This window comes from Limanda limanda, chromosome 11 (assembly GCF_963576545.1).
Source record: "Limanda limanda chromosome 11, fLimLim1.1, whole genome shotgun sequence".
Classification (NCBI taxonomy): Eukaryota; Metazoa; Chordata; class Actinopteri; order Pleuronectiformes; family Pleuronectidae; genus Limanda; species Limanda limanda.
The window spans coordinates 10,278,713-10,304,002 of NC_083646.1; the positions used below are offsets into that span (position 1 = coordinate 10,278,713).

At 44.1% G+C, this 25,290-nt stretch overlaps 1 protein-coding gene across 1 annotated transcript; it reads right to left on the minus strand.

Annotated features, from left to right (window-relative positions):
- Nucleotides 1–515: 515 nt before the first annotated feature.
- On the minus strand, nt 516–23,813 carry ddr1 (discoidin domain receptor tyrosine kinase 1). Its single transcript, XM_061080696.1, has 19 exons — nt 23,714–23,813; nt 21,086–21,188; nt 18,449–18,524; nt 17,968–18,120; nt 17,136–17,283; nt 15,435–15,537; nt 14,477–14,663; nt 11,421–11,670; nt 9,425–9,577; nt 8,809–8,865; nt 7,135–7,295; nt 6,536–6,743; nt 5,426–5,545; nt 3,955–4,256; nt 3,695–3,822; nt 2,241–2,438; nt 1,880–2,147; nt 1,493–1,642; nt 516–764 (listed from the first exon to the last, which is right to left on the minus strand). The coding sequence occupies exons 1-19, from the start codon at nt 23,811–23,813 to the stop codon at nt 624–626; spliced, it is 3,006 nt and encodes a 1,001-aa protein (XP_060936679.1). The 3' UTR covers nt 516–623.
- Nucleotides 23,814–25,290: the final 1,477 nt, after the last annotated feature.

Here is a 25,290-nt window from a genome sequence, read left to right on the forward strand (position 1 = left end):
GCCATGTCAGAGTGTTATGATCTTCTCTTGGATTAATCTGTGTCGGAGATCATTTAATCTCACTGATGTAGAGTGGGCGATACATACTATTCATACTAAGACAATCCCTGTGTGTGTGTGTGTGTGTTGAGTGAAGAAAAGTCATGAATCCTTACACTTGTTCATTTCCTAACTTGCTCTGCTCATGGTAAAAAGTATTTCAAACATTTTAGCTTCTGCAACTTCCTGCATTTTCTACAGCACTGAATCCCCAGTCCCACAAACCCTGCTCGTAGCTGAAGCATCTGAGAATAGAGAAAGTTCCTACGCACACTGAACCCACCACCAACCACTGACATGTAGCTTGGGCTGTTTAGTATCTAAAGCAGAGATTTGCTTTGCTCTTGGGGTTGAGGGCTGAAGAGGAAATCAACCGAACCAGCGGTGCATCAGCCCCACCCCCCTCATAAACTACTGAATATAAAAGCGAACAACCCACTCCCCCCTCTCATCTGCCTCTGCTGTGCAGCCCCTCCACCACACTGACCCAGAAGCTAACCCCCTGCAGCAAGGACGCAAAAACGCACGAGAAGTTTCCCCTCTGTGACGTCGTATCTCATTCCAAAGATTCTCCGAGTCGCTCTTTACACCATGTTCATTGCGTCCTCGGTGAGGAAGGAGTGGATGTCGAGGAAGGATGGGCGGAGCTTGCAGTCTCTGTTCCAGCAGCTCAACATGAGCTCGTAGAGACCCTGAGGACACACGGCTGGCCTGCTCAGATACACCTGCACAAGAGAGAGAGAGAGAGAGAGAGAGAGAGAGATGAAGATGTAAGGAGATGAGTGACAGTTTTTCTAAAGTTTGGATCTTTTCATAAATATGACATCCAATAATAAGTATCCATCCAATATCTATACTGCTTATCCTTAGAGGGTCATGGAGGGAGTAGGAGCGGGCTACATGTCCTTGAGACAGGGAGAACATATAAACTCCACAGAGAAAAACCCCAGCCGAAGGATTTGAACCAGGAACCTTCTTGCTGTGGGGCCACAGTGCTAACCAGGAATAATAATAATAATAATAATAATAATAATACATTTACTCATGAGTGCAAGCGATGCATCATATGTGTTGGTAAATATGATGGATGTGATTGGTGATTTGTAGATAAATATGTCTTAAAATCAAGTCACAGAAGTAAAACTATACAAATATTTTATCTGTGAGGATCAACTTTGTAGCTTCTAACATCTTCATCAGCTGAACAGAGCAGCCACTAGAGGGCATCAGGTATCATGAAGTTCCACAGTCATGTGAGGTCGGGCTCTGTTTACAGCTTTCAGTGACATGTACTACACTGTGAAGTAAACTAGAGCCTGGTGAGTACAAACAGTAGATATAACTATGAAGATGCTTGTTTTAAAGTCTGCTTTCTGTCTTCTGGAAAACAAAAGAATGGAAATTAAAGGAACTTATATCTCAGCTCCTCCTGTGGTGTGTGTGTGTGATGTACCTGTCTGCCCTGGTCTCTGAAGAACTCGCCAGCGTTGTCGATGACTTGTTCATCTGTGAGGTTGGAGTACGGCTGCTCCTGACAGACGCTCAGCATCTCCCACAGAGTGACGCCGAACGCCCACACGTCGCTGGCCGTGGTGAACTTACCCTGGAAACGCAGAAACCACACGGATCAACTCCCTCACCTTCAAGTACCAAAATTATACTCAAGACGTCAATTCTTGATAATATCATTTAAAATGTGATCATGTCCCTTGTTCCCTCAGTAGTTAAGCATAACTTACCAACATTGTTTTACATTTAAAAACATCAGTATAAACAAGTATATATTATAAATTCTCATCACTAGCTAATCAAATATCAACATCCTTTCCCGTCCTCTCACCATGAGGATACACTCCCAGGCCATCCATCGGATCGGCAGCACCGCTCTGCCCTGGATCCTGTAGTAGTCTCCTGCGTACAGATTCCTGCTCATGCCAAAGTCGGCTATCTTGATGCCGCGCTCGCCCCCCCGCTCTTCCCCGCTCTCGCCCTTCTCGCCTCCGACCAGGCAGTTCCGCGTGGCCAGATCCCGGTGCACAAAGTTGAGGGAGGCGAGGAACTTCATTCCTGAAGCAATCTGGCTGGCCATGGAGATGAGGGCTGGGTAACTGTGGGTAAAGACGGCAGATGGAGGGAACAATAAATAAATCACTGAATGGCCGTGTGTGCATTTCCATGTGTGTGTCCGTGCAGACTCTGACCTGATGGTCGGGGTGTTGTGTGTCGGCCCCGTCTTATCCAGGAGCCCTCGGTGGGACAGGTACTGGTTCAAGTCTCCACATTCCATGTACTCCGTGACCATGCAGAGCGGGTCGCTGCTCACACACACTCCGAGCAGCCGGATGATGTTCGGGTCCTTCAGGCGAGAGAGGATCTTCACCTCTTTCAGGAAGTCGTTCCTACGAGGGAGCAAAGGAAAAGTCAGATTCATCAGATCAGAGACAGAGGGATAGAAAGGAAGGAGATAAAGCAAAGAATTGAGAGCAGATGACAAACAACACTTTAGCATTCAAGTTTCATCAGGCAACACTTTTTACATTACTACTGAGTAAATAGCAACATTAAAGAGCAAAACATTTCCGCTACCAATATATTGGCTGGTTATATATTTTTAAAAAAGGCAATGATTCCTGAGATGTCATTATCAAAATTGATGCATAATATTTTCCAGTTCAACCATAAACCTTCCATTAAATAAATGAAAGAAAACAACGAATATATAGAACATATATATGGACAAAACACATTTGTATCATATATCTAGAAACACAAATACAGCTCTTTTCTTCATTGTTTATTCTGTAAATTAGAACTTTCCATATCAGCGCCTGTTGTCAAACACAAACATTGACACCAATCTCTGTGAAACGCTCACATCGGCGGATTTTTCGCCGGCCAACTGATAACTTGGCCGAGCTCTAGAATCAACACCCTGGTCTGTAGCTCTGTGGTCCCCCCCCCCTCCCCCTCTGATTTGTTTTGCTGGTCAATATGTTTGTGTTGATCCAGCCCTCTCTGACCTTCCATATAAAACCTGCGGACAAACCGCTCCTCACACACGGGCCGACTCTACCTGCCAAGCACAAACTGGGTGGAGAGCCAAAGTAAACAAGCAGCTGGTGAAGTGACTCTAACGTCTAGAAAACCACAGAGAGGCAGAGACTTTTTCTCTCGGGTTCTGAGGGACCGAACCAAAGTAGGAGAACTATTGGACGTCTCTGCAGGATATGTTATGGAGAAGGAATGAGAGGAATCTGATTACTAACACAGCAGCAATATTATATGATGGCTGATTGTTTTGGAAGCTGCTGTCTGTCCTCTGAAGGTCACATATAACCTCAAAATCACAGTTAGAAGTAAAAATCCTGGTACTTTCCTCCAAAATCATCAATATGATAAATATATCAGTGAAGCAGCAATTTTTTCATTAGTTGTTGTTCCAAATACAATATAGAAAAATACCAATTTCCGCTTCACAGAACCCAATCCACTGATCGCATGAACAGGTCAGTGCTAGAAATATTTTTATATTTCAGAAATAATGTGAATGAAGCTCTAGTTTGATGAAGTCATGAGAAAATGTGAGAGAGGAGATCAGCTGCCGGAAGAAGAACTAAGAAAGAGTGCCGGCTCAGCTGTGGCTGAGGTCACTGACCTGGCGTTCTTGGAGGCGTCTGGCCGCAGTATCTTCACTGCTACCAGAAGAGGGCGACCTTTTCTCACGTTGAAGGGGAACTCCAAGTTGGGAAGGTCCTGAGGGTTCTCGATTTCACACAGGTGCACCTTCAACCGAAAACATGCACACGTCGTTAAAGCACAATTACCCTTATTCACACACACACACATACACACACAGACACGCACGCACACGCACGTACGTACAAACATGGAAAATATTTTCAGATTATTTCTCACCTCCCCAAACTGCCCCTCTCCCAGTTTCTCCTTGAAGATCAGACACTGGCGCGGCAGCTCGGGCAGAGGGGTGGCGTCGGCCCCCGGGCTGGAGGAGGCCAAGGCGGGCACGGCGTAGGTGTTGTTACCGCTGACACCCTGCAGGCTCACAATGTCTGCCTCAGCATAGTGGGGGACGCTGGGTGGGAGTGGTGGGGATACAGGGGGAGAGAGGGAAGGGTAAGGAGGGGAGCCGGGGTAGGGAGGAGGCTCCTCATGAGTCGGGGGGAAACCCTTCTCCATGTCCAGATCCAAACCACAGGCTGGAGGGAGAGGAGACAGACAGGGTGGATGAAACACAGGGATTACACTAAAAGAACTGTGATTAAAAACAGCTTTGCTTTGAGACACTTAATGAGTAAAATAATCAGATGATGACAACTTGTTATGAAGGGATAGTTTGGATTTGGGGAAATTCAATTTGACAATAACTAAAAAATGACTTTCAGAGATTTATAGATAGATATATCAGTAGAGCAGATACGTCCACCAAGGCCCAACAACTCCACACCCTCACAGATACTTGAAGGTTCAGTCCAGTACGTTCAACTGGGATCTTAGTTAAAAACTGATTTCTGTCTGTTGCATCAAGCAGCAGCTCATCCTGTCAAAACCACAAATAATAAATAACACAACAACTCTAATGGTGGACGACTACAGCTGCTTCAAATCAAATCCACAGTGTTTCGCAACATAGTTAGAATTCACTGACATTTTTCACAAAAAATAAGTAAATAATTAAACTTAATAAATGATTAATTGAAGCCAAACTCAACGCAACAATGAGCACTTGAACAGACACCAGTGTGATGACAATGATCTAAAATGAGAGAAACCTTTTTTAAGAAAAATCATTGATGTGTACTTTGATTTTTTAGCGGATTTATGATCTATGCTGTTGTCAACCACCAGGGGGCATTTAAGACACTTGGCTTCACTTTTGTAGAGCAGCCATGTTGTCCATCTTATATACAGTGTATGTGATAAGTAAACACTTTGTCCTGCTGGTGGCACAACCTAAAAACTCAGTAAGATTCTCCACAGTTGTTGAGATATCTCCGTCGACACCAAAGTGTCGTAGGGAAAGACACACACTGCAATCGACAGACCCACAACACAGGCCTGGGTAAATAAAGGAGTCTGAGTTTGTCAGAATCTGTGTTTGTGTACGAATTCTCCAAATACCAAACTAACCCTTTAGACAAAGCACGAGTCATTTCGAGTGGTGAGTGAATGAGAGAGACCAACTATGTGAGTAAGAGGAGGAATGATGAAGGTCAGACGCATGCAGAGTAGACTCATGCTACAGTGTATTGGACGTATTCTCTTGGAGTGGACTACATGGGCCCTTGTGACACCCCTGCTCTGGATAGATAAAGAAGAGAGGCAGGGGCCCCTCCAGGCGGAGTCGGCCTGGTCCAAGGTGTCTTACCCTGGGGCACATTGAGGCTCTTTTCCTGAGCCTGAGCGGTGCCGGGGACTACCAGGGGTCTTGAGCCTTTTCTGTGATCTGACAGGAGCAGGTGATAGGCTGGGTTGTTTAACAGCAAGGCTGGGAGGGCACACACACGTAACACACACACGTAACACACACACGTAACACACACACACAAACAGGCACAAGACGAGGTGGGGGTACACACGGGTACCATGATATGGATCACACGCACAAAACAAAGTGGCACGTGACAAAAAACACAAACACACACAACAAAACACAATAATAACAACCATTAGCATGACAATGTTAGCATATCCATAATTATAAAAGGAGAGGAGGCGGGTTGCATTGACACATGGAGCACGGAACAGAAGAGTGAGATCAGGCAGAGTTAACATCACTCAGGCCACAACCAAACACAACACCAACCAGTGAAATAATGTTTCTGTTACTCGTGTTATTTCAAACTCCCACAGGCGCCCAGTAAAGACACATGCAGACCTCCTGTGGTGCAATGCAAGTGAAGGAATGCCTTTTCTTTCTTTACTCCTCTTTTTCTCCTCCCTCTTTTCTTTTTCTTCCCTTCTCTCGGAACAATAGCTCTTTTGTGCCCCCTCTGCGCTGTGCATCCTGTTAGAGGCGTTCTTCCTGGCAGGGTGGTTTGATTTACTTTTGCTTGGTGTGGTGAAACACATCGGAATACCAGCGTTTTCTTGATTATGTTTCACCACAGTTTTTTCTGAGTTTTCTTATTGATATGACCAACAGAGACCGCAGAAGCACGGACATGGGCATGCAAATGAAGCAATCTGTCCAAACCACATACACCATTGTAGTAAATTAAATACTATATGGATTTTTCCACATTTTCCACTGACTCCTGCCAATTGTGTGCAGCTGGTTCTAGATCAGTTTCTGCCACCATGTATTTATCCTGTGGTATGTTTTATTTAACGGCAGCATGCCGACATATTCCCATATTCAAGCTACTGAATGCATTTCATGGACAGAACCGCTCAGCTATAAGAAATGCATTGGACCCAGTAGCTATTAAACATAGCTCTAAATGCACTCTGTCGTATGTGTGTGTTTATAAATTACCTGTGCTGTCTCTCTGATCCCTTGGTCGGAGCAGGGCGCTGGGTTCCTGGTACTCTCCCTCTCCCTCCCTGTCATGCTCACGGTCGTCTGGGAAAGTATGGATGCGCTGGTAGCGGCTGGAGTAGCTGTGCGTGTTGTTGATGACCACATTGTCCATGGGGACTGAGAGGTGGACCCGCAGCTCGTCACCGGACAGGCTGCCCTGGGCCTGTAATGGCACATGTGATAAAAGTGCAGCGTTTGAATCCCTCAAGCAGATGGTGATCAAACAGTGGAAACTGCCTCTAATCTTGGAAACAGTTAGAGGTTAATGTGAAATGATTCTCCACATGGATATAGAGTGGTCGTCTGCCAAGAGACGGACAGTTGTTATCTCAGCTCGACATCAATCATTTTAACTTGGTTAAAGGGGCAGTTTAACTTAATGATATAGTTAATGAAACTGAGCTTTGAGTCCCACAAACTTAATGTCTTTTTCCTCCATTGTAGCAGGATTGGCTGACAAAACCAAGGCTCCATGGTTAAATACTACTTTGGGTAAATAAAAAAATAGTTGGGTGAAGTGAATCAAAACATGTGTCACCTCAACTTTGACTGACCTTGCCCAGTATCTTTTTCCAGTACTGTCTCCATAGGATGACGGCTATCACAGCCAGCAGCAGGAGGATGATGCCCACCAGGCAGCCAATCAGAATTGCCGTATTACTGCTGTCATCCTTGGCCACAGGGAGACCAGCTCTGGGAGTCACAATCTCCGATCCTAGAGGAGGAAAATACAGGATGAAGTGGCAGATGTTTTTAAAGCTGATTGAAGACATGCCCCAAAGTCCAGATATTTTCCTGCACTTTTCCAGAGGGGCTGGATGTGAGAACGCACATGTCGGAGCCACTTGCTCTGGACATTTTGTGGAACTTTATGTGCCAGCCCCCTGGTGAAATGTGTGGAAAATATCCGATTGAGAACACAGCAGGAAAATGTTCAGAAATATTCACAATGAGCGACTGGCTGTTTTAATGGTTGCAAAACTTTTGTTAAAAAAGAGGTGCGATACAGGTAGAAGACGTTGATGAAGATGTCAACTTGAAAAGAGAGCAGATGCTGGTGTTGATGTGCTGTAAACAAAAATATGTAATTATAATTTCCACTTCATATCCTACCCAGACGCCACTCCTTGTCTGATTGCGCCACAGATATTCCGGGAACAGTTTCCGGAGGTCATATCTGAAAACAGCTTCTGTGTATGTGCTTTAATTCAAGAAACCTGAAGGTATTCATGAGACTCATGTGATGTATGTGCAGCATTGTGTAGCACTGTCTATCTGCTATGACTGTCACACTGAACATTAGCTCTTTCAGCGCAGTCATACACACACCAGCATGGTTTCATCAGGCTTAATAAACATCTGATGGGGATTGTCTGTGTGAGCGTTCATCCAATCTGCCCGCTCATACCACAGGGACTCTTGGAGCCGGCTGCATGAGAACAGAATGTGATCCCTGTTTTGCTTCTCAGCAGATCTGTAGTTTACGTTTAATCAGAATCATGTAGCTGTTTTCCTCCTCTGAGGGTCAAGTGGGAGATGTGTTATTTAAACAAGGGACAACACATTTAGAGTAAAACTGGCTCAGTTAAAAAGACCAAAAATCAGGTATTGAATACAATACATGGTGAGCTCATTTCCATGCACACACAAATACACACCCTGCAAGCACACACTTGTAGACATGCATTTTACCAGAGAAAATTTTCCACACCACATTTTTACAATAGCAGACAACACATCCATCCCTCCCTCTCTCTCTCTCTCTCTCTGTCAATTCAACACCATGCTGATGCGGGTAATAAATAAACCCAAACAAAGCCGTCCGACCACAGCCAGTAACAAGGACAAAGCAGCAGACACGCCACAGAAAAACCCTTTCCAGCCTTTTAAAAAGCCTGTTATTGTTTAGCTGAGAAGAAGAGAGCGATTCCCCTGAGAACAAAAAAAGCATGCTGTTTGTGAGACCACAGGAAGCCAAGTTGTTATTGTACATAAATATAATGTACTATAACAGTGTTCGCCTTTTCCCTACAGCTGCACTGTATATCTCCACACCCATGGGACAGAGGCCAGTGCCAAAGCCTGCCCCTATAATCCCCCCTCCTATATACTTCATACTCCACTGAGCAGTGGGACAGTTTTAAGATGCGGGAGGAAGGCCAGAGAGGACAGAGCGAGCTCTCCTCCCTCAGTTCATCTCGTCAGTTTCGTTTTTAGCTCTTTCTCACCTGACTGCGTCCAGTTACCGGTAGTGTCCGTCATGAAGGTGGAGTTGATTGGGGCTTCTGGAGGAGCGAGGGATGGACAAAGGAGGAATGTGTGAGAAGCGAAGAAGACTCAAAGGAGAGTGATGAGGAGAGGCAATCATGGATAGCAGAATTTGAAGTTTAATCTATTAAAAGCCAAACCAACATGTAAAAAAAACGAATTTGAAGATAGTTATAACATTTTACCTCTATTTTCTAGCCAGATCTTTCCTGTACTTTAAGTATAATGAATCTGTGAGATAATCATCTGGCGTCAACTTTAGGTTTAGTGAATCTTGGCTTGGAGCCAAAGGATTTTAGAGTTTGTGATAAAGAGCAAGGCTCGTCAGACGTGGGCCCCCCTTTGGCACCGCCTTTCCTTTTGGCTCTGCTTTAGAAACATGGCTTGGACACACTGCCAACATGCTCACACTCATCACAACTGCAGGGAAGGAGACAGGCATGGTGTCAAGAGGTGATGAGGCCGATGAAGCAGCATGGTGGGTGATGAATGGATAAAACAGAGAGTGGAAGGATAGTAAAGAGAAGAAGATGTAGAAGAGAGCAGGAGGAGGAAGAGGAGAGAAGCAGGACTCACCAGAAGGTTCAGCAGTGGAGTTGGTGGAGTTTTGGCTCGATGTGGGTGACGAGGACGTGTGGTTAACAGGAGGAGCAGAGGAACTGATGGCGGGAGTCTTGGGAGGAGTAGGAGGAAATGAATCAGGCTCTGTGACATCCTCCTCAAACGGCTCTGGATAAGGAGGAAAAGAGATGTTTTAATAAGAATGAATCATGTTACATATGTTTAGGGGTTTTGTTCTCATGGCACAACACATCATCTGGACGTCCTCAGCTGTTGGGAAACAGTATTTATGGTCACAGCTTGTTGCTATAAAGACTTCATTTCAGGAGAACCAATTATGTTGTTTGTGACAGGGAATTAATGAGTGACTTATTGACAAATGTGAATGACTGTTAGCTCGCAAACCAAGTTCCGACTAACTGTTGCTGGTTTAATTATTTACGACACATCAGTGGTTTAACCATTCATTGCAACAGAAAGTGTTTTGTGTGGTTCTGCTCATGTGATCCTACAGAGAAAATCCCACCAAGCATGACCCAGTGTCGCTGAGTCTGTGACATAAAATATTTAACAAACATGAACGAACAGGTCAAAATTAACAGAAATTCCCATGAAGCCGATCTGTCAGGTTCAAGAGGCCATGACCTTGACCTTTCAAATATCAGTCAGTAAATCTGCCTTGGACATCTAAAGTCTGATGGGTTCACCTGTGAGTCCAAGTGAATGTTGCTTCTAAATTTGAAAAGATTCCCTGAAGGTGTTCCTGAGATCTTGCATTCACATGGCAAAACATGTGGTTCGTGAGGTCTAAGGTCACAGTGACCTTGACCACCAAAATCTAATCAATTAATCTTTGTGAATGTGGATCAGCTCTGGTCAGTTTAAGTTCATACTGGATGATTTGGTCCTTTTTGTGATTGGAATCGGAACATTTATCACTGGTCTGGCAGGAGTCCAGCCACCACACCACTGCTGGGTGGAGTCTTCTCAGCCACCTGAGAACAGTGTGATTACCGAGCACTTTGCTGATTCTTATCACACCACAACTGACAGTGTGTTTGAGAACAGAGGACAGTTTAATTAGGCAGCAATCTCAGCTGTAGAGCACCAGAGGAGGCCTCAACCTGACTTCCAATCAGATAGGTATAATCTTTAGAGGAGATATCGAAACCCCATTTCTGTTCGCTGCACCTGGTGTGTTTCAGCCTTTAAACTGGGAGATAGGAAGAACACGGCAGCAGCTGGAGGGACAGGCCGACGCTTTTAGCCAATAAACACTTTCTTATTCAGACTCTTGATACATTTGGAAATAGATTAGGAGGGTTAAGGGAGTTACGTTTGTGGAAGGCCAATGCATTTACAACTTTCGACTAATTTGGTAAAAATGTGTTTGTGTATCCTAATGTGTTCCCCAAATCTGTATTCCATAAAGTACGGCATTACAATTGTGCCAGGGACAAGACAATATTGTTGAGTCAAAAATGCTGATTCCCTAAATCAATTAAGGTCTAAAAGGGTCAGAGTTAGAGAACAAATTTAGCTCATGAGATTGCTTGGTTTCACTTCACTTAACTTTGAGCATCCAAAGAATACTAATTAGTTGTACACTAAAGCGCAACAGATGCAAAACTGGAAGAATAAAAATATCTGAGGAGTCAAATACACGTAGAAGACGCAGACAAAGACGTCAACTTGTAGAGACAAAGTGACTCAAAATGATAACGTCCTGATCACCACGGTGTCACCCCTCGCCTGAACGTCCCAGACATTGTCCTGTTATAGTGAACGAGTCTGACCCGGACAATCTCCTGCTGTGTAAGGAAACCTAATTTAAAAGCTCTGTAATACATCAATCTGTTTTGAGGTATCTCTTCTTCTGTTGCTTGTGTCTATATTTTGTTATTGTTTAGACAAAGTCAAACTTCTGCTGGACCTCCTAGAAAGTGACTGTGGAGAAAAATGGTCTGCCATTATAAATATAAATAACGATAAATTGATTTCAGTTTCCTACCAGAAAGGAAGGATATCTCGCTGATGAGCAGCCAGCGGTCGGCAAAGAAGAATTTGCAGCGGAGAATCTGAGCCGGCCGGCCGCCGAGCGGCAGGGAGATGTGACGTGAGGAAGGGTCCTTCAGATCCTCCAGGGGCACGGGCAGTGAGAGGCCAGGAGACGACCACGGCTGGAGGAGGCTGGGCTTGAAAAGACACTCAACCTTGCTGAAAACTCGGACGCCCTGGGTGTGGCGGTTGTTGCTGTGCACCTGGAAGAAGGAAATCAAGTGTGTGAGAGAAATAAAGAGATGAAAGAGAGAAGATGTGTAATCACTTAAAATCTAAACATCAGAATTAACCCGACCTCTGTGCAAACATCTGGAAAACTCCAGGAAAACTCTCGGCCTAATCATTCATTATTTGCGTAGAGGGAAGAGATTCAATTAACACAAAGAATTAATGATACATCTTCATCCTGTTCAGCTGTAATTGCTTTGGCACGACTTGAACTGAGCAGGACTATAAATGAACAAAATTAGAAAAGAGGAGGGAGGAGAAAGGAGGGAAGAAAGAAAGTGTATGACAGAAGACTGATGGAGGAGAGCAGGGGATAAATCTCTCCTGTTTTTACAAGCAAGGGAAAGGCCAAAGAGAGAGGGATCAATAAAAGCTGATTTAATATACGTGGCGTCTTTGTGGCTGGACGGAGGAAGAGGAGCTTGAAGAGGAGAGATGGAGGAAGATGGCGAGTGTTTAAAAGGCTGAGGGAGAGGTCAAAACTATAGATCTCAGAGATAGATAATTAAGCAGGAGAGTAGTTTTCCTCTCAAGGAGACGAGGTGGTAAAGAGGGTGCTCTTTATGAAGCTCATCAAAACCTTGGTATCTCAAAATAATTAATTCATGTATTAAAATTATGACTTGGTGTCTTAACATAATTATTTATTCTATCACAATAATATATGAAATTAATGACGTAGTATCTTGAATTAGTATCTCAACATACTGACTTAGTATCTTTAAATCATGGCTTAATATCTGAAAATAATGAATCACTAACTCAAACTAATGACTTACTCTCTCCAAATAACGAGTAAGTATCATAAAATCATGAGTTAGTATCTGAAATTATGACTTGCTCCCTTATAGATTCCAGAATTTGAGCACAATATTCATCTTTTTCTTTATTTTACTGGCAGAAATGGGCTTCAATACCTTTTAAAGGTTAGCTTCTACACTTAATGCAGGGCCACTCTAAACTAATCCACATGTTAATACACACACACACACACACACACACACACACACACACACACACACACACACACAACATGCAGGAGGAAACAGCTGCACCTGATGCTGAGTCGACATGTAACTGATTCTATCTGGACAAAATGTGCTGTGTTATTGTTGGTAGTGGGTTCTTATAAGTAACAGGAGCGAGGTAATTCACTACTCCTTCAGGGGGTACGGCTCCAATGACCTGCACCAAGTTTTATTTGAGAACATATCCCTGCATTCATTAGATTTCACTTGTTTCAACATAAATCTAACCCACATTGTGGATTCCCTCTGATCTTTTCCTCTAGTAGCCTGTTCTTCTCCATGCACTTGCACAGAAAAGTTCTGCATGACTTCCCAGTTATTCCCACAACAGATCTGGAGCTTTGCAAACTCAGATCACAGAGAGTCTGTCTGTTGAGCGTCCTGTAGGAAGTGCAGGTTATGGCTGACAAAAGGTTAAAGAGCAGATTTCCCTTTGGGAGAGTGATTAGACGCAGGTTAAGGAACGCTGACCTGCAGAGACAAGTCGTGCCAGATTTAGGTTCAGGTTCCCACTCTTTATTTATTTGACCTGTGTGTCTGACATATCCGTCTTGCCAAGCCAGAGTAACGGTGTGTGTCAGCTGAGGTTAGTTTGGTTAAACCACGGGGGAAAAGGCAGGAACAACAGAATGAGCTGAGGAAAAACACGTGGAATACCGCAGGGAAGGATTTGAAAAGGTAACTGAGAAATGCTAGAACAATAATGACGATGTGAAAAAAAATAAAACAGAGAGAGAACATACTGAAAATCTGGATCTCAGTCAAAACCAGGGCTCTAAAAGATGACTTGTCCTTTGACGCTGACTGGGGATTGGTGCTGCTCCACATGTACAGGGGGAATCCCACCCTAACCGACATTCCAACCCCCATCCAACGAGACAACAGTTATAACTCAAACTGAGTTGCCTCATATCATTATCCCCCCAATCGCTACATAAAGGAACCCAGAAAACCACAGAGACGCACAAACAGAATGTGATGCAACCCGATGGCACCCAGAGAGAGCTGAGCACAGACGCACTGTCCCATGATAAACAATGGCACATTAAAACTAATTAAATGGCTGCGAAGCTATTCACGTCGATGTGCTGCTTCCTGGTGAGGAGGCAGATTAACAGAGTCATTGTCGTTTAAAACTCTGCTGTGGGAGTTCATTCTAAAGGTTGCACTGGTTGGAGCTGCAGAAATATCTAAGCATGCAAACCACAAAGACATGTTTGACTGTTGCCTAATCAATCTAATCAATGTGTTATTAAAATCAACAAATAGTTTTTTGTTATAACACCAGACAAAAAGAGATTTCCTCATTAAAAAAAAATAAAAATCTAAATAGTTAGGTGAAGGACTTTAAGTATTTTCGGGTCTTGTTCACGTGTGTGGGGGAAGATGGATCGTTTAGATACAAGCAGAAAACCTTTTAATTTATGATGCAATGCACGACGTACAACTGAGGACCCCAGATGAAAAATGATGTGCTATGTGTGGCTTTTAACTTATTGTAAAGAAAATTAAACTCTGGTGGGATCAGAAAGTTTTGCATCACTCTGGTGAGTATTTAAGACCCTGAGCTGCCATGAGATCCGATAAGGGATGAGACGGGGATTTTAGAAATATAATTTTCCTGAAGATACAGACACATGCAAACCTTTTAAGCTCGATGACATCTCTGATTTACAGGCAGCTCGGTGCTGTCTGAGATTCCAGTGGGATAACAACGTCCTCTCTCATGCATCATCACACGCACCCCTACCTGCATGTTGTGGAAGACGCGTGTTCTCTCGAAGTGGAACTCGATGTCCACGCTGCCTTGCCCAAGAGCTTCCCGGCTCCAGCCCAGGTAGTCGTAGCCGGGCCACACCCTCAGCTCTTTGGTGTGTATGAAGTCATCTCCTCCTAAGACGCCGTCACACAGTTGACCGAGGCCTCCGAACTGCATCCTGCACACAGAGCGCTGCAATGGTTAACATGGAGCTCCGTGCAGGATCAATACTCGACCCTGCAGACGCTGCTTATCACTTTCTATTTGTAAAGACATTCATGAATCAGCATGAAAAGATGCATGAATACGAATATTTATATAGATACACAAACAACTTTTCCTCGTTAGTTCTCCACATAAGTACAAATACACTCTACTAAATACAAAGCAACACAACAACATCAGCTAACAGCTCCTCTCACTCCCAGTCTCTCCGTCACACTAGCATCTGCTTCAAATACATCTGGATTACATCAACAGTGTTACCTCACCTGCTAGCAAAACATTTCAGCCCCATTAACCTCACAGTCTGCATGAGGAGACCCCTCCCCTAAATTCCTCCTTCACTCTCCTTTGCTCGCTGCCAAAACATTACAGCCAGGAAACAGGCCTCAAATCCCTGAGCAACTTTAAAAAATATATGTAATTCCCATTCCATCAGGCTGACACCAGAATAAACGATTAAGAAAGGATCTGACTGCTCTTCAGAGCTAGAATATGATCAAGAGAAACTTTAGGAATTCCATTGATCGAGGCACATGGTTGTAAATCTTGTGAATCTTTAACATCATTTGCCAAAGCTGTGTTTTAATTTATTGCCAAGACTTTAATGTCTGTACATTTCCATGGAAATAAAATCCAAAGGAGCAGTTTATGGGCATCTGTGGAAATGAGATGCTAAAAAAAAAATGACCACGGTAAAGAAGCCTGGAGCGGCCGGATATCTTACCCCTGCTCGGTGCTGCCGTCGTAGGTGGAGTCGTTCAGGTAGACGGACATGCCAGAGGGGTGCATGAGGTGACCCACTGGAGCCGTGTACGCCTTCAACCCATCTGAGTCACACCAGGATCAAAACAAATTCAACATCAGTCAAGTGATTGTTGAGATATAAAACAGTTTTTTTGTCCTTCTCTATTTAAGAGAACATATCTGTCTGTTTGTGGCTTGAATAGCCAGAGAACCATTCATCCTATCGTTCTCAAATTTAGCTCATGCATTGTTAAAAGCAAAAGGCTGAGCAGTGTTGAATTTGGTACAATTTAGAGACGATATGTTTAATATTGATAACCTTTGAATAAACAGATGACCTAAGGCGACGACGGCTGGGACTCATCATCGTAAGGGGCGTTGATCACAAAAACAGCAGGTTCACGACAATGGTTGATGATTACAGAAATGACAACTGATCTTCCAGTTCAGGGTTCTGCATACTGAGTCGCGCTTCACTGAACTATGAATAAACAGATGAACAGTAGCGGTAGTGGCAGCCGCAGGGTTCTGTGGACTGTGTCCAGCACCAGGTCTTTACTCGCCGAGGCTCAATTTCTGAAGGTCACTTTTACAGTTTCAGAAAGAAAAGCTGCAACCAGCATCACAGCAGACCCAGCAAACTGCCCATTCCAACCAGACATGTTTAGAATGGGCACTGCACCCGTACCTTTAATTTGCAACGCTTTTCATTTTATTCATGAGCAGCCACATGTTGACTGAGCCAACTTTCAGCAGTAATCACGGCCGCAGGGAAAAGGCTACAGCTGCTTTTGAAGCACTAAAACAAACGCAGAGGTCCGTTGATCAGCCTGAGTCACATTAAAAAGTGAAATTTAAGCCTCTGCGAATCAACCCAGTTCCTCAGAACAGAGGTGACGTCAGCAACGCAGACTACAGCCCCCCGCCTCGCTACCCATAATAAACAATGCTGAACGTACGTGTGTGCAGTATGCTCTGTTTGGACATGACTGAGTGGTTATCCTCTCCGATGTGCGTCTCGTGTACCTGCTTGAGGGTCAGGCGGGTCCATATTGGGTGTAAAAATAAACACAGGAGAGACACTTTGGTGCAATACGATCTGATAGGAGGCGAGAGGAGAGGCTGAACGTGCGTAAAACTTGACATTCTGTAGAATCCGCGTAATCTCTGGCATGTGGATAAACTGAGGTGCCCGGCCTCAGCATCCACATGAGAGCATATTTCAGAGACGGTCTTCCCTGAAGACACAGACCGCAACTCGAGGCTCTTAGCCTCTGAGACAGCTCTGATTTACAGGCAGCCTCATGCTGTCGGAGGGAGGAGGATGGGGCAGGAAGGGAGGTGAGCCAGTCATAAATACTCAGTTACTCAGTGTTGTGCTTCGGGAAACAGGGAGAGCAACACATTCATCATTGTGTGGCTTCTTTTATCTGTGCAAACCCCTCTGAGGCTATAAAGTTGATGCAATACCTCATATTGATGCAAGGGGATGCATGGCAAAAACTCGTAATTATTACCATCATACAAATCCCCCCCTTTCCCATCTGATACGGGAGTAACTCTCGGAGGATCTTCGACATATGAAATTTGATCGGAATTATCAAGATCTGGAGGGGATGCCTCAGTATATCCAGACCAGATGAATAGCTAAGTAAGCAAGCGGGAACAGACGCATACTCACCATCCCACACACAACCGTAGAGCTCCACCCGGAGGCAAACGCTCATAACGCGGTCAGCCAGCGGGTAGAAGCGCACCATGCGGGCCACGATGGGAGGGCCCAGGTCCTTCAGCACAATATCGTAGGTGTTCTCATTACCGGACACCACCTAGGTGAGAGACATAAATATTGATCACAGAGTGCATCGCTGGTCTCCCCTGATGTCTGCAGGGTTGAATTATCTCGCCTGAAGGTTCTGACTTTTTATTCAGAACATGTCCTCAAATTCTGATAACTCTAAGCAGAGATCAAATGAACCGACTGAACCTCGTCTTCAATGCACAAAGGTGGAAGGACGCCCGTTTTTAAAGTGAGAGCTTCAGGGCCAGTTACAGTCGGAGCCGCCTTTATTCAAACATTTACACTGGCTCTGTGTTTTTCTGAATATTTACAATGTTCTGCAATAATAACTGAAAAGAGGAGACTCCTTTCCTAAAACTTTGGTTGTTAGCGGTCGACACTCCCATGCTCACATTGCAGAACTGAACCATAACAAGAAGTTTTCATTGCATGGTGCTGACAACTCAGGTGGTGAAGGCTGCTTTTGTTGCCCTGAGCAAAAATGTTAGGAGATGAAGTTAAGCCGGCACAAATCCAAACTTCTCCACTTCTAAATAAATAACAAACATATTTAATTCAAATATGGTTTCTCTCTATTCTCATTATATCTCTCATTCATATTCAACCTGACACTTTCCTTCATTTGTATGCACACATGAAGAGTCAGTTGATTCTGGCTCCGTTGTAAATAGCAAAACTAAAAAAACTAAACAACAACTCTACTCTTACTCACTTCTTGGCTCCAGCGATCCTTCCAGGTCATCCATTTTACTCCGTCTCGAGAGTAGCGGAGTCGATAACTGCGAGCAAACTCCTGGCCGTGCCCGTCGGCGTGACGACCCTGGGTACCAACCAGAGCCAGGAAGTGGAGTTTGTGCAGGTCGATCTACAGGAGACGGATAATACATCATTGAAACACACAGAAACTGTTGCAAAAGGTCGAGAGCAAACCTGTCCAACAAAAGTTTTAACATTTCTTTAAATGAACAAGATGAAGACTGATTCTCCAGTTCGGGGTTCTGTGTACTGAGTCAACCGTCACTGGACTGTGAATGAACAGGTGAACATCTCTTTGTGCAACCAGCATCACCACAGGCAAAGTAAACAGCCCAATCCAAACAGGAGGGTTAAGAACTGAAACTGCACTAATCATATAACATTAAGCATTGACTGTAACAGCAAATCAGAGCAGAGTATAAGTGTAAGCATCTGACCTGAAGATATTCTGATCCACCGGGGAAAACAGCTCCTGCAGGACACCACGCTCCATCCCCTTCCCCTGTGCTCAGCCTGCCAGAAACAGAAACAGACTCATAATGTTAGAGGACAAAATAAGAAAAACTAATAAAAAAGTGAAAACATGTACAATTGCACTTAAACCAAGGTTGCACACCAGTATGTTCACACACAAAGATACAAACACACCCACACATGGCTGTCTACATGAAAACCCACACGCTGGCAGCAAGCAGAGGTAAAAGTTCCTCCCTGCAGTACCACAGTGTATATTGGACTCTACAGGAGCCAAACATTTACATATAAATGGAGCAATGTTGGCTGAAAGAGAGAAAAGCACCGAAACCTGGCGATGGCTAAAGATGCACTGTAGGTAATGGAGAGAAACTGCAAATGGAAAATACAGAGAACACATTAGAGAGGAGGAGAAAGGAGCAGAGAGAAAATTACTACATTCTTCAAACCTCACAACAAGGTCTGGTGTAGAACGTCATGATCTGTACTCGCAGCTCCTCGGGCCCGACACGACCACACACACGCACCGCTGAAAGGCTTTCACTCACTGTTGACCTTCCTCAACCCAGCCGGAGTAGAAAAGTACATACTACCACCACATATTGGCCGCATGAAGACCACAGACGTGTGTGTGTGTGTGTGTGCGTGTGTGGCGCTGGGTCGACTCGTACGAGGAGCTTTGGAACAGACGCCAGGCCGTAACCATGTTCTGACCACTGTGGGGGCTTCCCTCAAAGTGAAAGCTGCTGCTCCGACCGCCAGAGCAAAACGCTGCATCAACTCGGTCACTACGACAGTGGCACTAGTATTTCAATCGCTTCTGTTCATCACTTGATGGGTGAGATCACCCGCTCGGACTCTGCCAGAAACCACAAGATGATATTAACACATCAAAGCTCCGCACAGTGTCCCGTGATGGAGGGTGGCAGGAGAAGAGGACGAGGAGGGAGGAAGGAAGGAGGAATGTGGCTGGGCAGGGTCCAGTCCAGCGTGCACCAGCCAGCAGGATTAACATCACAGCACACAGCTCTGCCAAGTACCTCCATTTCTGCCTTTTCTCTCCGTCTGTCTCTCGCTTCCTAACTAAATACCAGCCAACAATTCATTCCTCTTCCCCTTGTTCTCAGTTTTCTCATTCCCTCCATCTTTTTCGCCACTCCCTCACACCAACAAGCTGATATTTCACTGACCCGGACTAACCGAATTGAAAAACAACAACCTGCTCTGTACCCTGTTTTCTAATTAATTTCTCTCCAGCTGTCAACGCACCACAGCAGTGATCCACCTCTCACTTGTTTTCTTTCTCTTTTTTTTTTTCAATGTCAGCTGCTCTCTGTTTTTTCTTTCTTTCTCTCTCAGTGTCTCCCCGGTGTATCTTAAAAAGAGCGAGAGGAAATAATCACTTCCACATGGATGGACCCTCGGCCAGGAGACCCAGCCAATCGGACCAGTGGAGACAAATGAACACACACACAGTGATCCTGTGAGTCTCACTTTGGTTAGGTACTAATACAATTACTTTCATCTTTATTCCTGATCTAATAGACTTTGACAAATTACTTCAGTGTGGTGCCAACATGCTGAAAACAGTCATGTGGACAAACACCTCAGTCCACAGTGCTGGGACGAGCACTTTCTACAGTTCCAGCCATCTTTTGGTTTCCTTTCATTTCTATATGGTGTGAAAACCGATCTACGCTCTCTTGAAACTTAAGTGACTTGTTTAATCCATCGTGGGGAACATCACGTCTGATTTAATTAATTACATGGTATTGTTTCCAATCGATAACAAACCAATGACTGGCAGAATAAAAAATTGTCATACTGGAAGAATAAATTCTGAAATCTATTACTTTACGGCACACATCCAAACATGGGCAGGCAAATCGTGCGCCAAGCTGTTTTGTTATTGTTTTTTCAGTGAAATATCATCGTAATTGTAAGAAAACAGTGGAGTCTGCAGTTCTTAACAGTAACTGAAAACAACAACAGAGGAGCAGTTTTCCACCAGCTGACAATCTTCTGTTTTTATTTACTTTTTAATGGTTTAACTTTTCATCTTCCTATAGTGATGTATAGGTTTTTACAGGTGCCACTTAGTCAGAATAATGAAACACTTTTAGACTGTAACCAAATAAATTAAGGACACAGAAAAAAGCACTTGATTATGGTCTCACTTTTCGCCCAGAGACTGTCTATAAAGATGGACGATTTCCAAAAGTGAAGCATCTCAGTCACCCCCTGGTGGCTGGCTGCAGTATAGGTCATGAACCCTGCCTTCTCCATGTCAGTGGATGGGATAAAGATCAAACTCAAAAGTCAAAGTACATGTTGAGTAGTTTTTTAACACAAAGATTTGTTTCTGTCCTTCTAGGGAGTTCTAAACACTAGGTGAGACATCATGATTGACAGCTAAGACTGACTCGGGATTGGTCAAATGCGTGTATCGGTAGCACCTCAAAACCATGGCTCCACCCCCCTACTGCGAAGACTCTGGCTCTAAATGCTTCCTCAGCGCAAGATGGCAGCGTTCATATTTTAGATACTGTGGTTTCATTTCTGAAGCACACACACACACACACACACACACACAACCCTACCTTCCATGTTTGGCCTCAGTGGAGTCAGACCAGGCGCTGGAGGCAGTGATGTCAGAGTCTGGGATGGTGCCATCCTCCATCCCCAGGGCGTAACGACACTGAGCTGCAGGGGAAGAATTGAGGGGTGGGGGGGAAAGAGGAGAGGAAGAGAGAGAGAGAGAAGATAAAGACATGGCGACATTTTGATTCGTATGGAGCACATGTCCGGGGGAAACTTAATATTTCCATTAGAGTGTCAGCAGCGTTCCTTGGTCATGGAGCATAATGTTGTTATGTCATCTCTGTGAAAACTTCCGGACTTCATGCTTCAAAACCCGCACAGACACAGAGGAGGGAGAGAAAATACCAGAGTCTGCATTAAATAGTTCCAGGCGGCTGTCTTTTTACACCATCTCTCGGGGTTCGTCTGTACTAAAATGTTAATGTTAGACGTAATGGCCGTGTTTTGCATAACTCCAGTAAATCCTTTTATTCTCGTCAAGAGAGACAACATCAAAGACGGCCATTAATACCCACATGGACACAGAGTCCGTGCTCATACTTTATATGGTGGCCCTGTGGGACGCACTGCTCTCCACTCTACACACTTGTTTTTCACATTTCTTTTGACCATTTGTCTTTCCAACAAGCTCTCCGTCACACACAAAGCCCCATCCTCAGGACTCCAGCAATCCCTCACAGTCGCTCTTCTGGTTCCCACTGCCTGGGGATTTCACCCGAGAACAAAAGAGAGAAAGAGACGGAGGGCGAATTCAAGAACACGGACACGTCTCAGATATCTGCGCTGACTCTGCTCCAGCAGCAGCATTATCAAGTGATCCTGATAACATGGTCCCAGGCAGGGATTACCCAGTGACCCAGGTATCTGCTCCGGAGTCAGTCATGAGGAGCAGGAGGAGGTGGAGGTGGTGGTGGTGGGAGGGGGACAGACTGAGGGAGGGTTCGGGTAGTGATAAAGTGGAAAGGGGTTACCGACAGTGATATGGACGCTGAGGCCGAGGGTGACAGAAAGAGGCGGGGGTGGAGTGGGGGTCTATCTCATTTTCTGTCATTGAGTCAGCGGACAGGAATGTTGGGCAGCATGACAAACCCTAAAAACCCCAACGGGTGCAGCAAACACACACATATACACACACGACTCACACATACACACGGTTTAAACCACGCCCTGCGGACAGGTGCTCATTTCATTACTTCATTATCATCATCATCATCACCATCACACGCTGCCAGTCAACACCCGGCCATCTACAATCTTTCCACCTCTCTCTCCGTCTCCCTCAATCTCAGCCTCCTCTGCTTTCAACCTTTTTGTCATTTTTTACAAAAACTTCCTCCCTCACACTCAACATTTCATTTCTGTCTAAACGACTAAATGTGTGGGTGTTTGTGTTTGTACGTGTGAGAGGCACATCATCTCTCTCCAACTGTTTCTTTTCCATCGATCCACTCCATAAATCAGCTGGTCGTTCAACAGACAATTGGTTCTCAAATTAATTCATTCATTTGAAATAGGGCTGCAAATACAATCTGTCTATTATTGTTCTTTTATTGAAAGCTAGGTAATAAGATCAATAATATTCAATCATAATTTGTCACAAATACAAATTCCTTGATGACATCTTCAAGGCCCTAAAATATTCAGCTAATGTTAGATCAGAACTTTTAAGAACCTTTAACTAAATGAATTGTCACATTACGTTACAAAATTGTGGATTACTCTGGGTTTGATTACTGCTGAAAACATTTTGGATAATGTAAGTCAACAAAATATATAACATGTGTTTTTGGACGATTTCAATGAAGAATTGTTACATATAATATCTTTAGGTATATGAGAATTTGTATCTTAGTACCAAATACAAAGTCAAAGAATCTGGTTTATTACAATTCATCCCAATTCAACAGATTTCGAACATCTAATCCAATTCTTGTTGAGATGTTTCCGTCACTGACACAGACAAAACAACAGGATGAGGCAATAAGTCTATTATAAAATCAGTTGCCAATAAACTTTGATTTGCTGTTTGTTTTGCTCTTTCTATAATATCTTAAACTGAAAATATTTGGGTTTTTCTGCCATTTGAAAGACGTCACCTTGGCCTCACAGAAATCATTTACAGACTGCAGAATCAACGTGTAATTAAAGGAACAGGCAATCGTTTTCTCTCATTTACAGTCTAGCTGCTGCAGTCAGGAGGCAGACGGTCTCCTCTGGTTACACCTCGTTGGCTCACATTCACTAAACTCATGTGCCCCTTTCTTCCTGACATTTTGACTGACACTTTCATGAGCTGCCTGTGCATTAGCGGTCTTGCCAAGCCAGGGAAGGACCGCCCTGCCATCTCATTCTCCTATTACACTCGACTGGCTGGCAGACAGGGACAGGACACAGGATAGCCTGTTGATAGCGGACGGAGAATGAGCCTTACTGATCTGAGAATGTGAGGAGAATGTTGAAGGAGCGGGACGGACGGTTGCTGTGCCCATGGATGGGGGGGAAGAGAGGAGAGGGAAAGGGCTCAAGCAGCCACGTCTGAGTTTGTGGGTAGAAAAACATTGAAACGTGCGAAAAAATAACTGTCGAAGAAAGAAAGAAAATAATAAAAAGTAAACATTTTATCCTACCTGGGTTAAAAAGCCACTCGTGTTCCTCTGAAGACGACACCAGCACCATCAGGACTGTAACCACAGTGACAGGAAACAGCCGCAGGGAAGGCAAGGCCATGGCGGCAACAACACACCTGGTTACCTGTCCGGAGACACAGTGACGGCCACAGGCATACCTGTTGCAGAAAGAGAGATATTTAAGTCTAGATCCACTTCAGGATTCTTGTCAGTGCCTGTTGACACTGCACCAACAACAAAGTTTTCATTTTCACATACTGAACAGTAATACACACCTGCGGCTCTAACCCGACACTGCAGAGCTCACACACTCCTCATCTCTTTCACAAACTCCACTCTCTCAATCCAATCCTCACAGTCCAGGGCACATAGCATGTCTTACAGTCATTTGTTTTCTCAGCGTTCGCATGCCGAGCTCAAGAACGGGCCAGGCTCCAGAGGAGCGAGCACAAAAGCACATAACAAAAGCCACTTTTACACCCTAATTTGTTTTTCTCTCTGGCAGCTGAATGCCGTGATACAATAATACTTTGCTTCCTTCAGAGGGGGGGGGAACAAGCCGTTTGGTAATTGAAGATGGTGTAATTAGCTGGCCCTATTGACTCTCAAATTATCTATTCTGTTTGTTTGTGAAATAGCAATCATTAATCCAAATTACTGATTTTAAACCTCCTTCCCCTTAATAAGAGACTGCATATGTGGAGTGCCCCATCGGAGATAATTGTTTGGAATTAATAAAGAACAGATGACGCTGCAAGATTGGAGAAATTAGATCCAGCGAGTGTGAGGGAACAGATGTCGACGTATTCCGAGTTAATGGGGACACAAACATAGTCTGTGCAAGAGCAGTACAAAGTTAAAAGACTTCTCGTACTACCACATCATTAATGGCCATTTTCTGGTAAAAACACTTATTTTAGAGCGCTGTTGATTCAACATTATGACTATTTTGGAGGCTGAAGTTATATTATTTACACAGAGGTGTGTCTTACATTTAGTTAAGCCTTATTAACACATAAAATTAGAAACACACATCTCTAGATAACACAATAGAGTTCAGCCAAATTCCCTTTAACAGCCTCCGAATTGATTATTCAGTTGAATTAGAAACTCTCTTATGTAGTTTTCAAAGTGAGAGAGTACTCTATGCTTTCTTCTTTAAAACCTTTTGTGCATTTTGTCCAACAACACCCACACAATTTTAAAAAACAACTATATGAGTCATGATGAAATCTTGAAATACCAACTTTCGGTTAAATGATTCTGCCAACCAATTTTTCCAGAACATTATGATGTCCGAGTGAAGTTGACCTTTGCAGATCTTTCAGATGTAAAATGTTATCACTATATAATTTTATCTTGTCAGTTAAATTGTGTCCTAACAAGTGGCCTATAAATTAATGAGCCAAAACCGTTTTTCGTGAGATCAGAGATACCTTGACCTTTGACAATCTACTTCTAATAAGTCCATTATTTGGACTCTTGTACCAGATGTAATGAGATCTCCATGAAGAGTGTCTGTGATACTTAGCGTCACAGTGACCTTGACCTTTGCTCACCAAAATCTAATCCGTTTA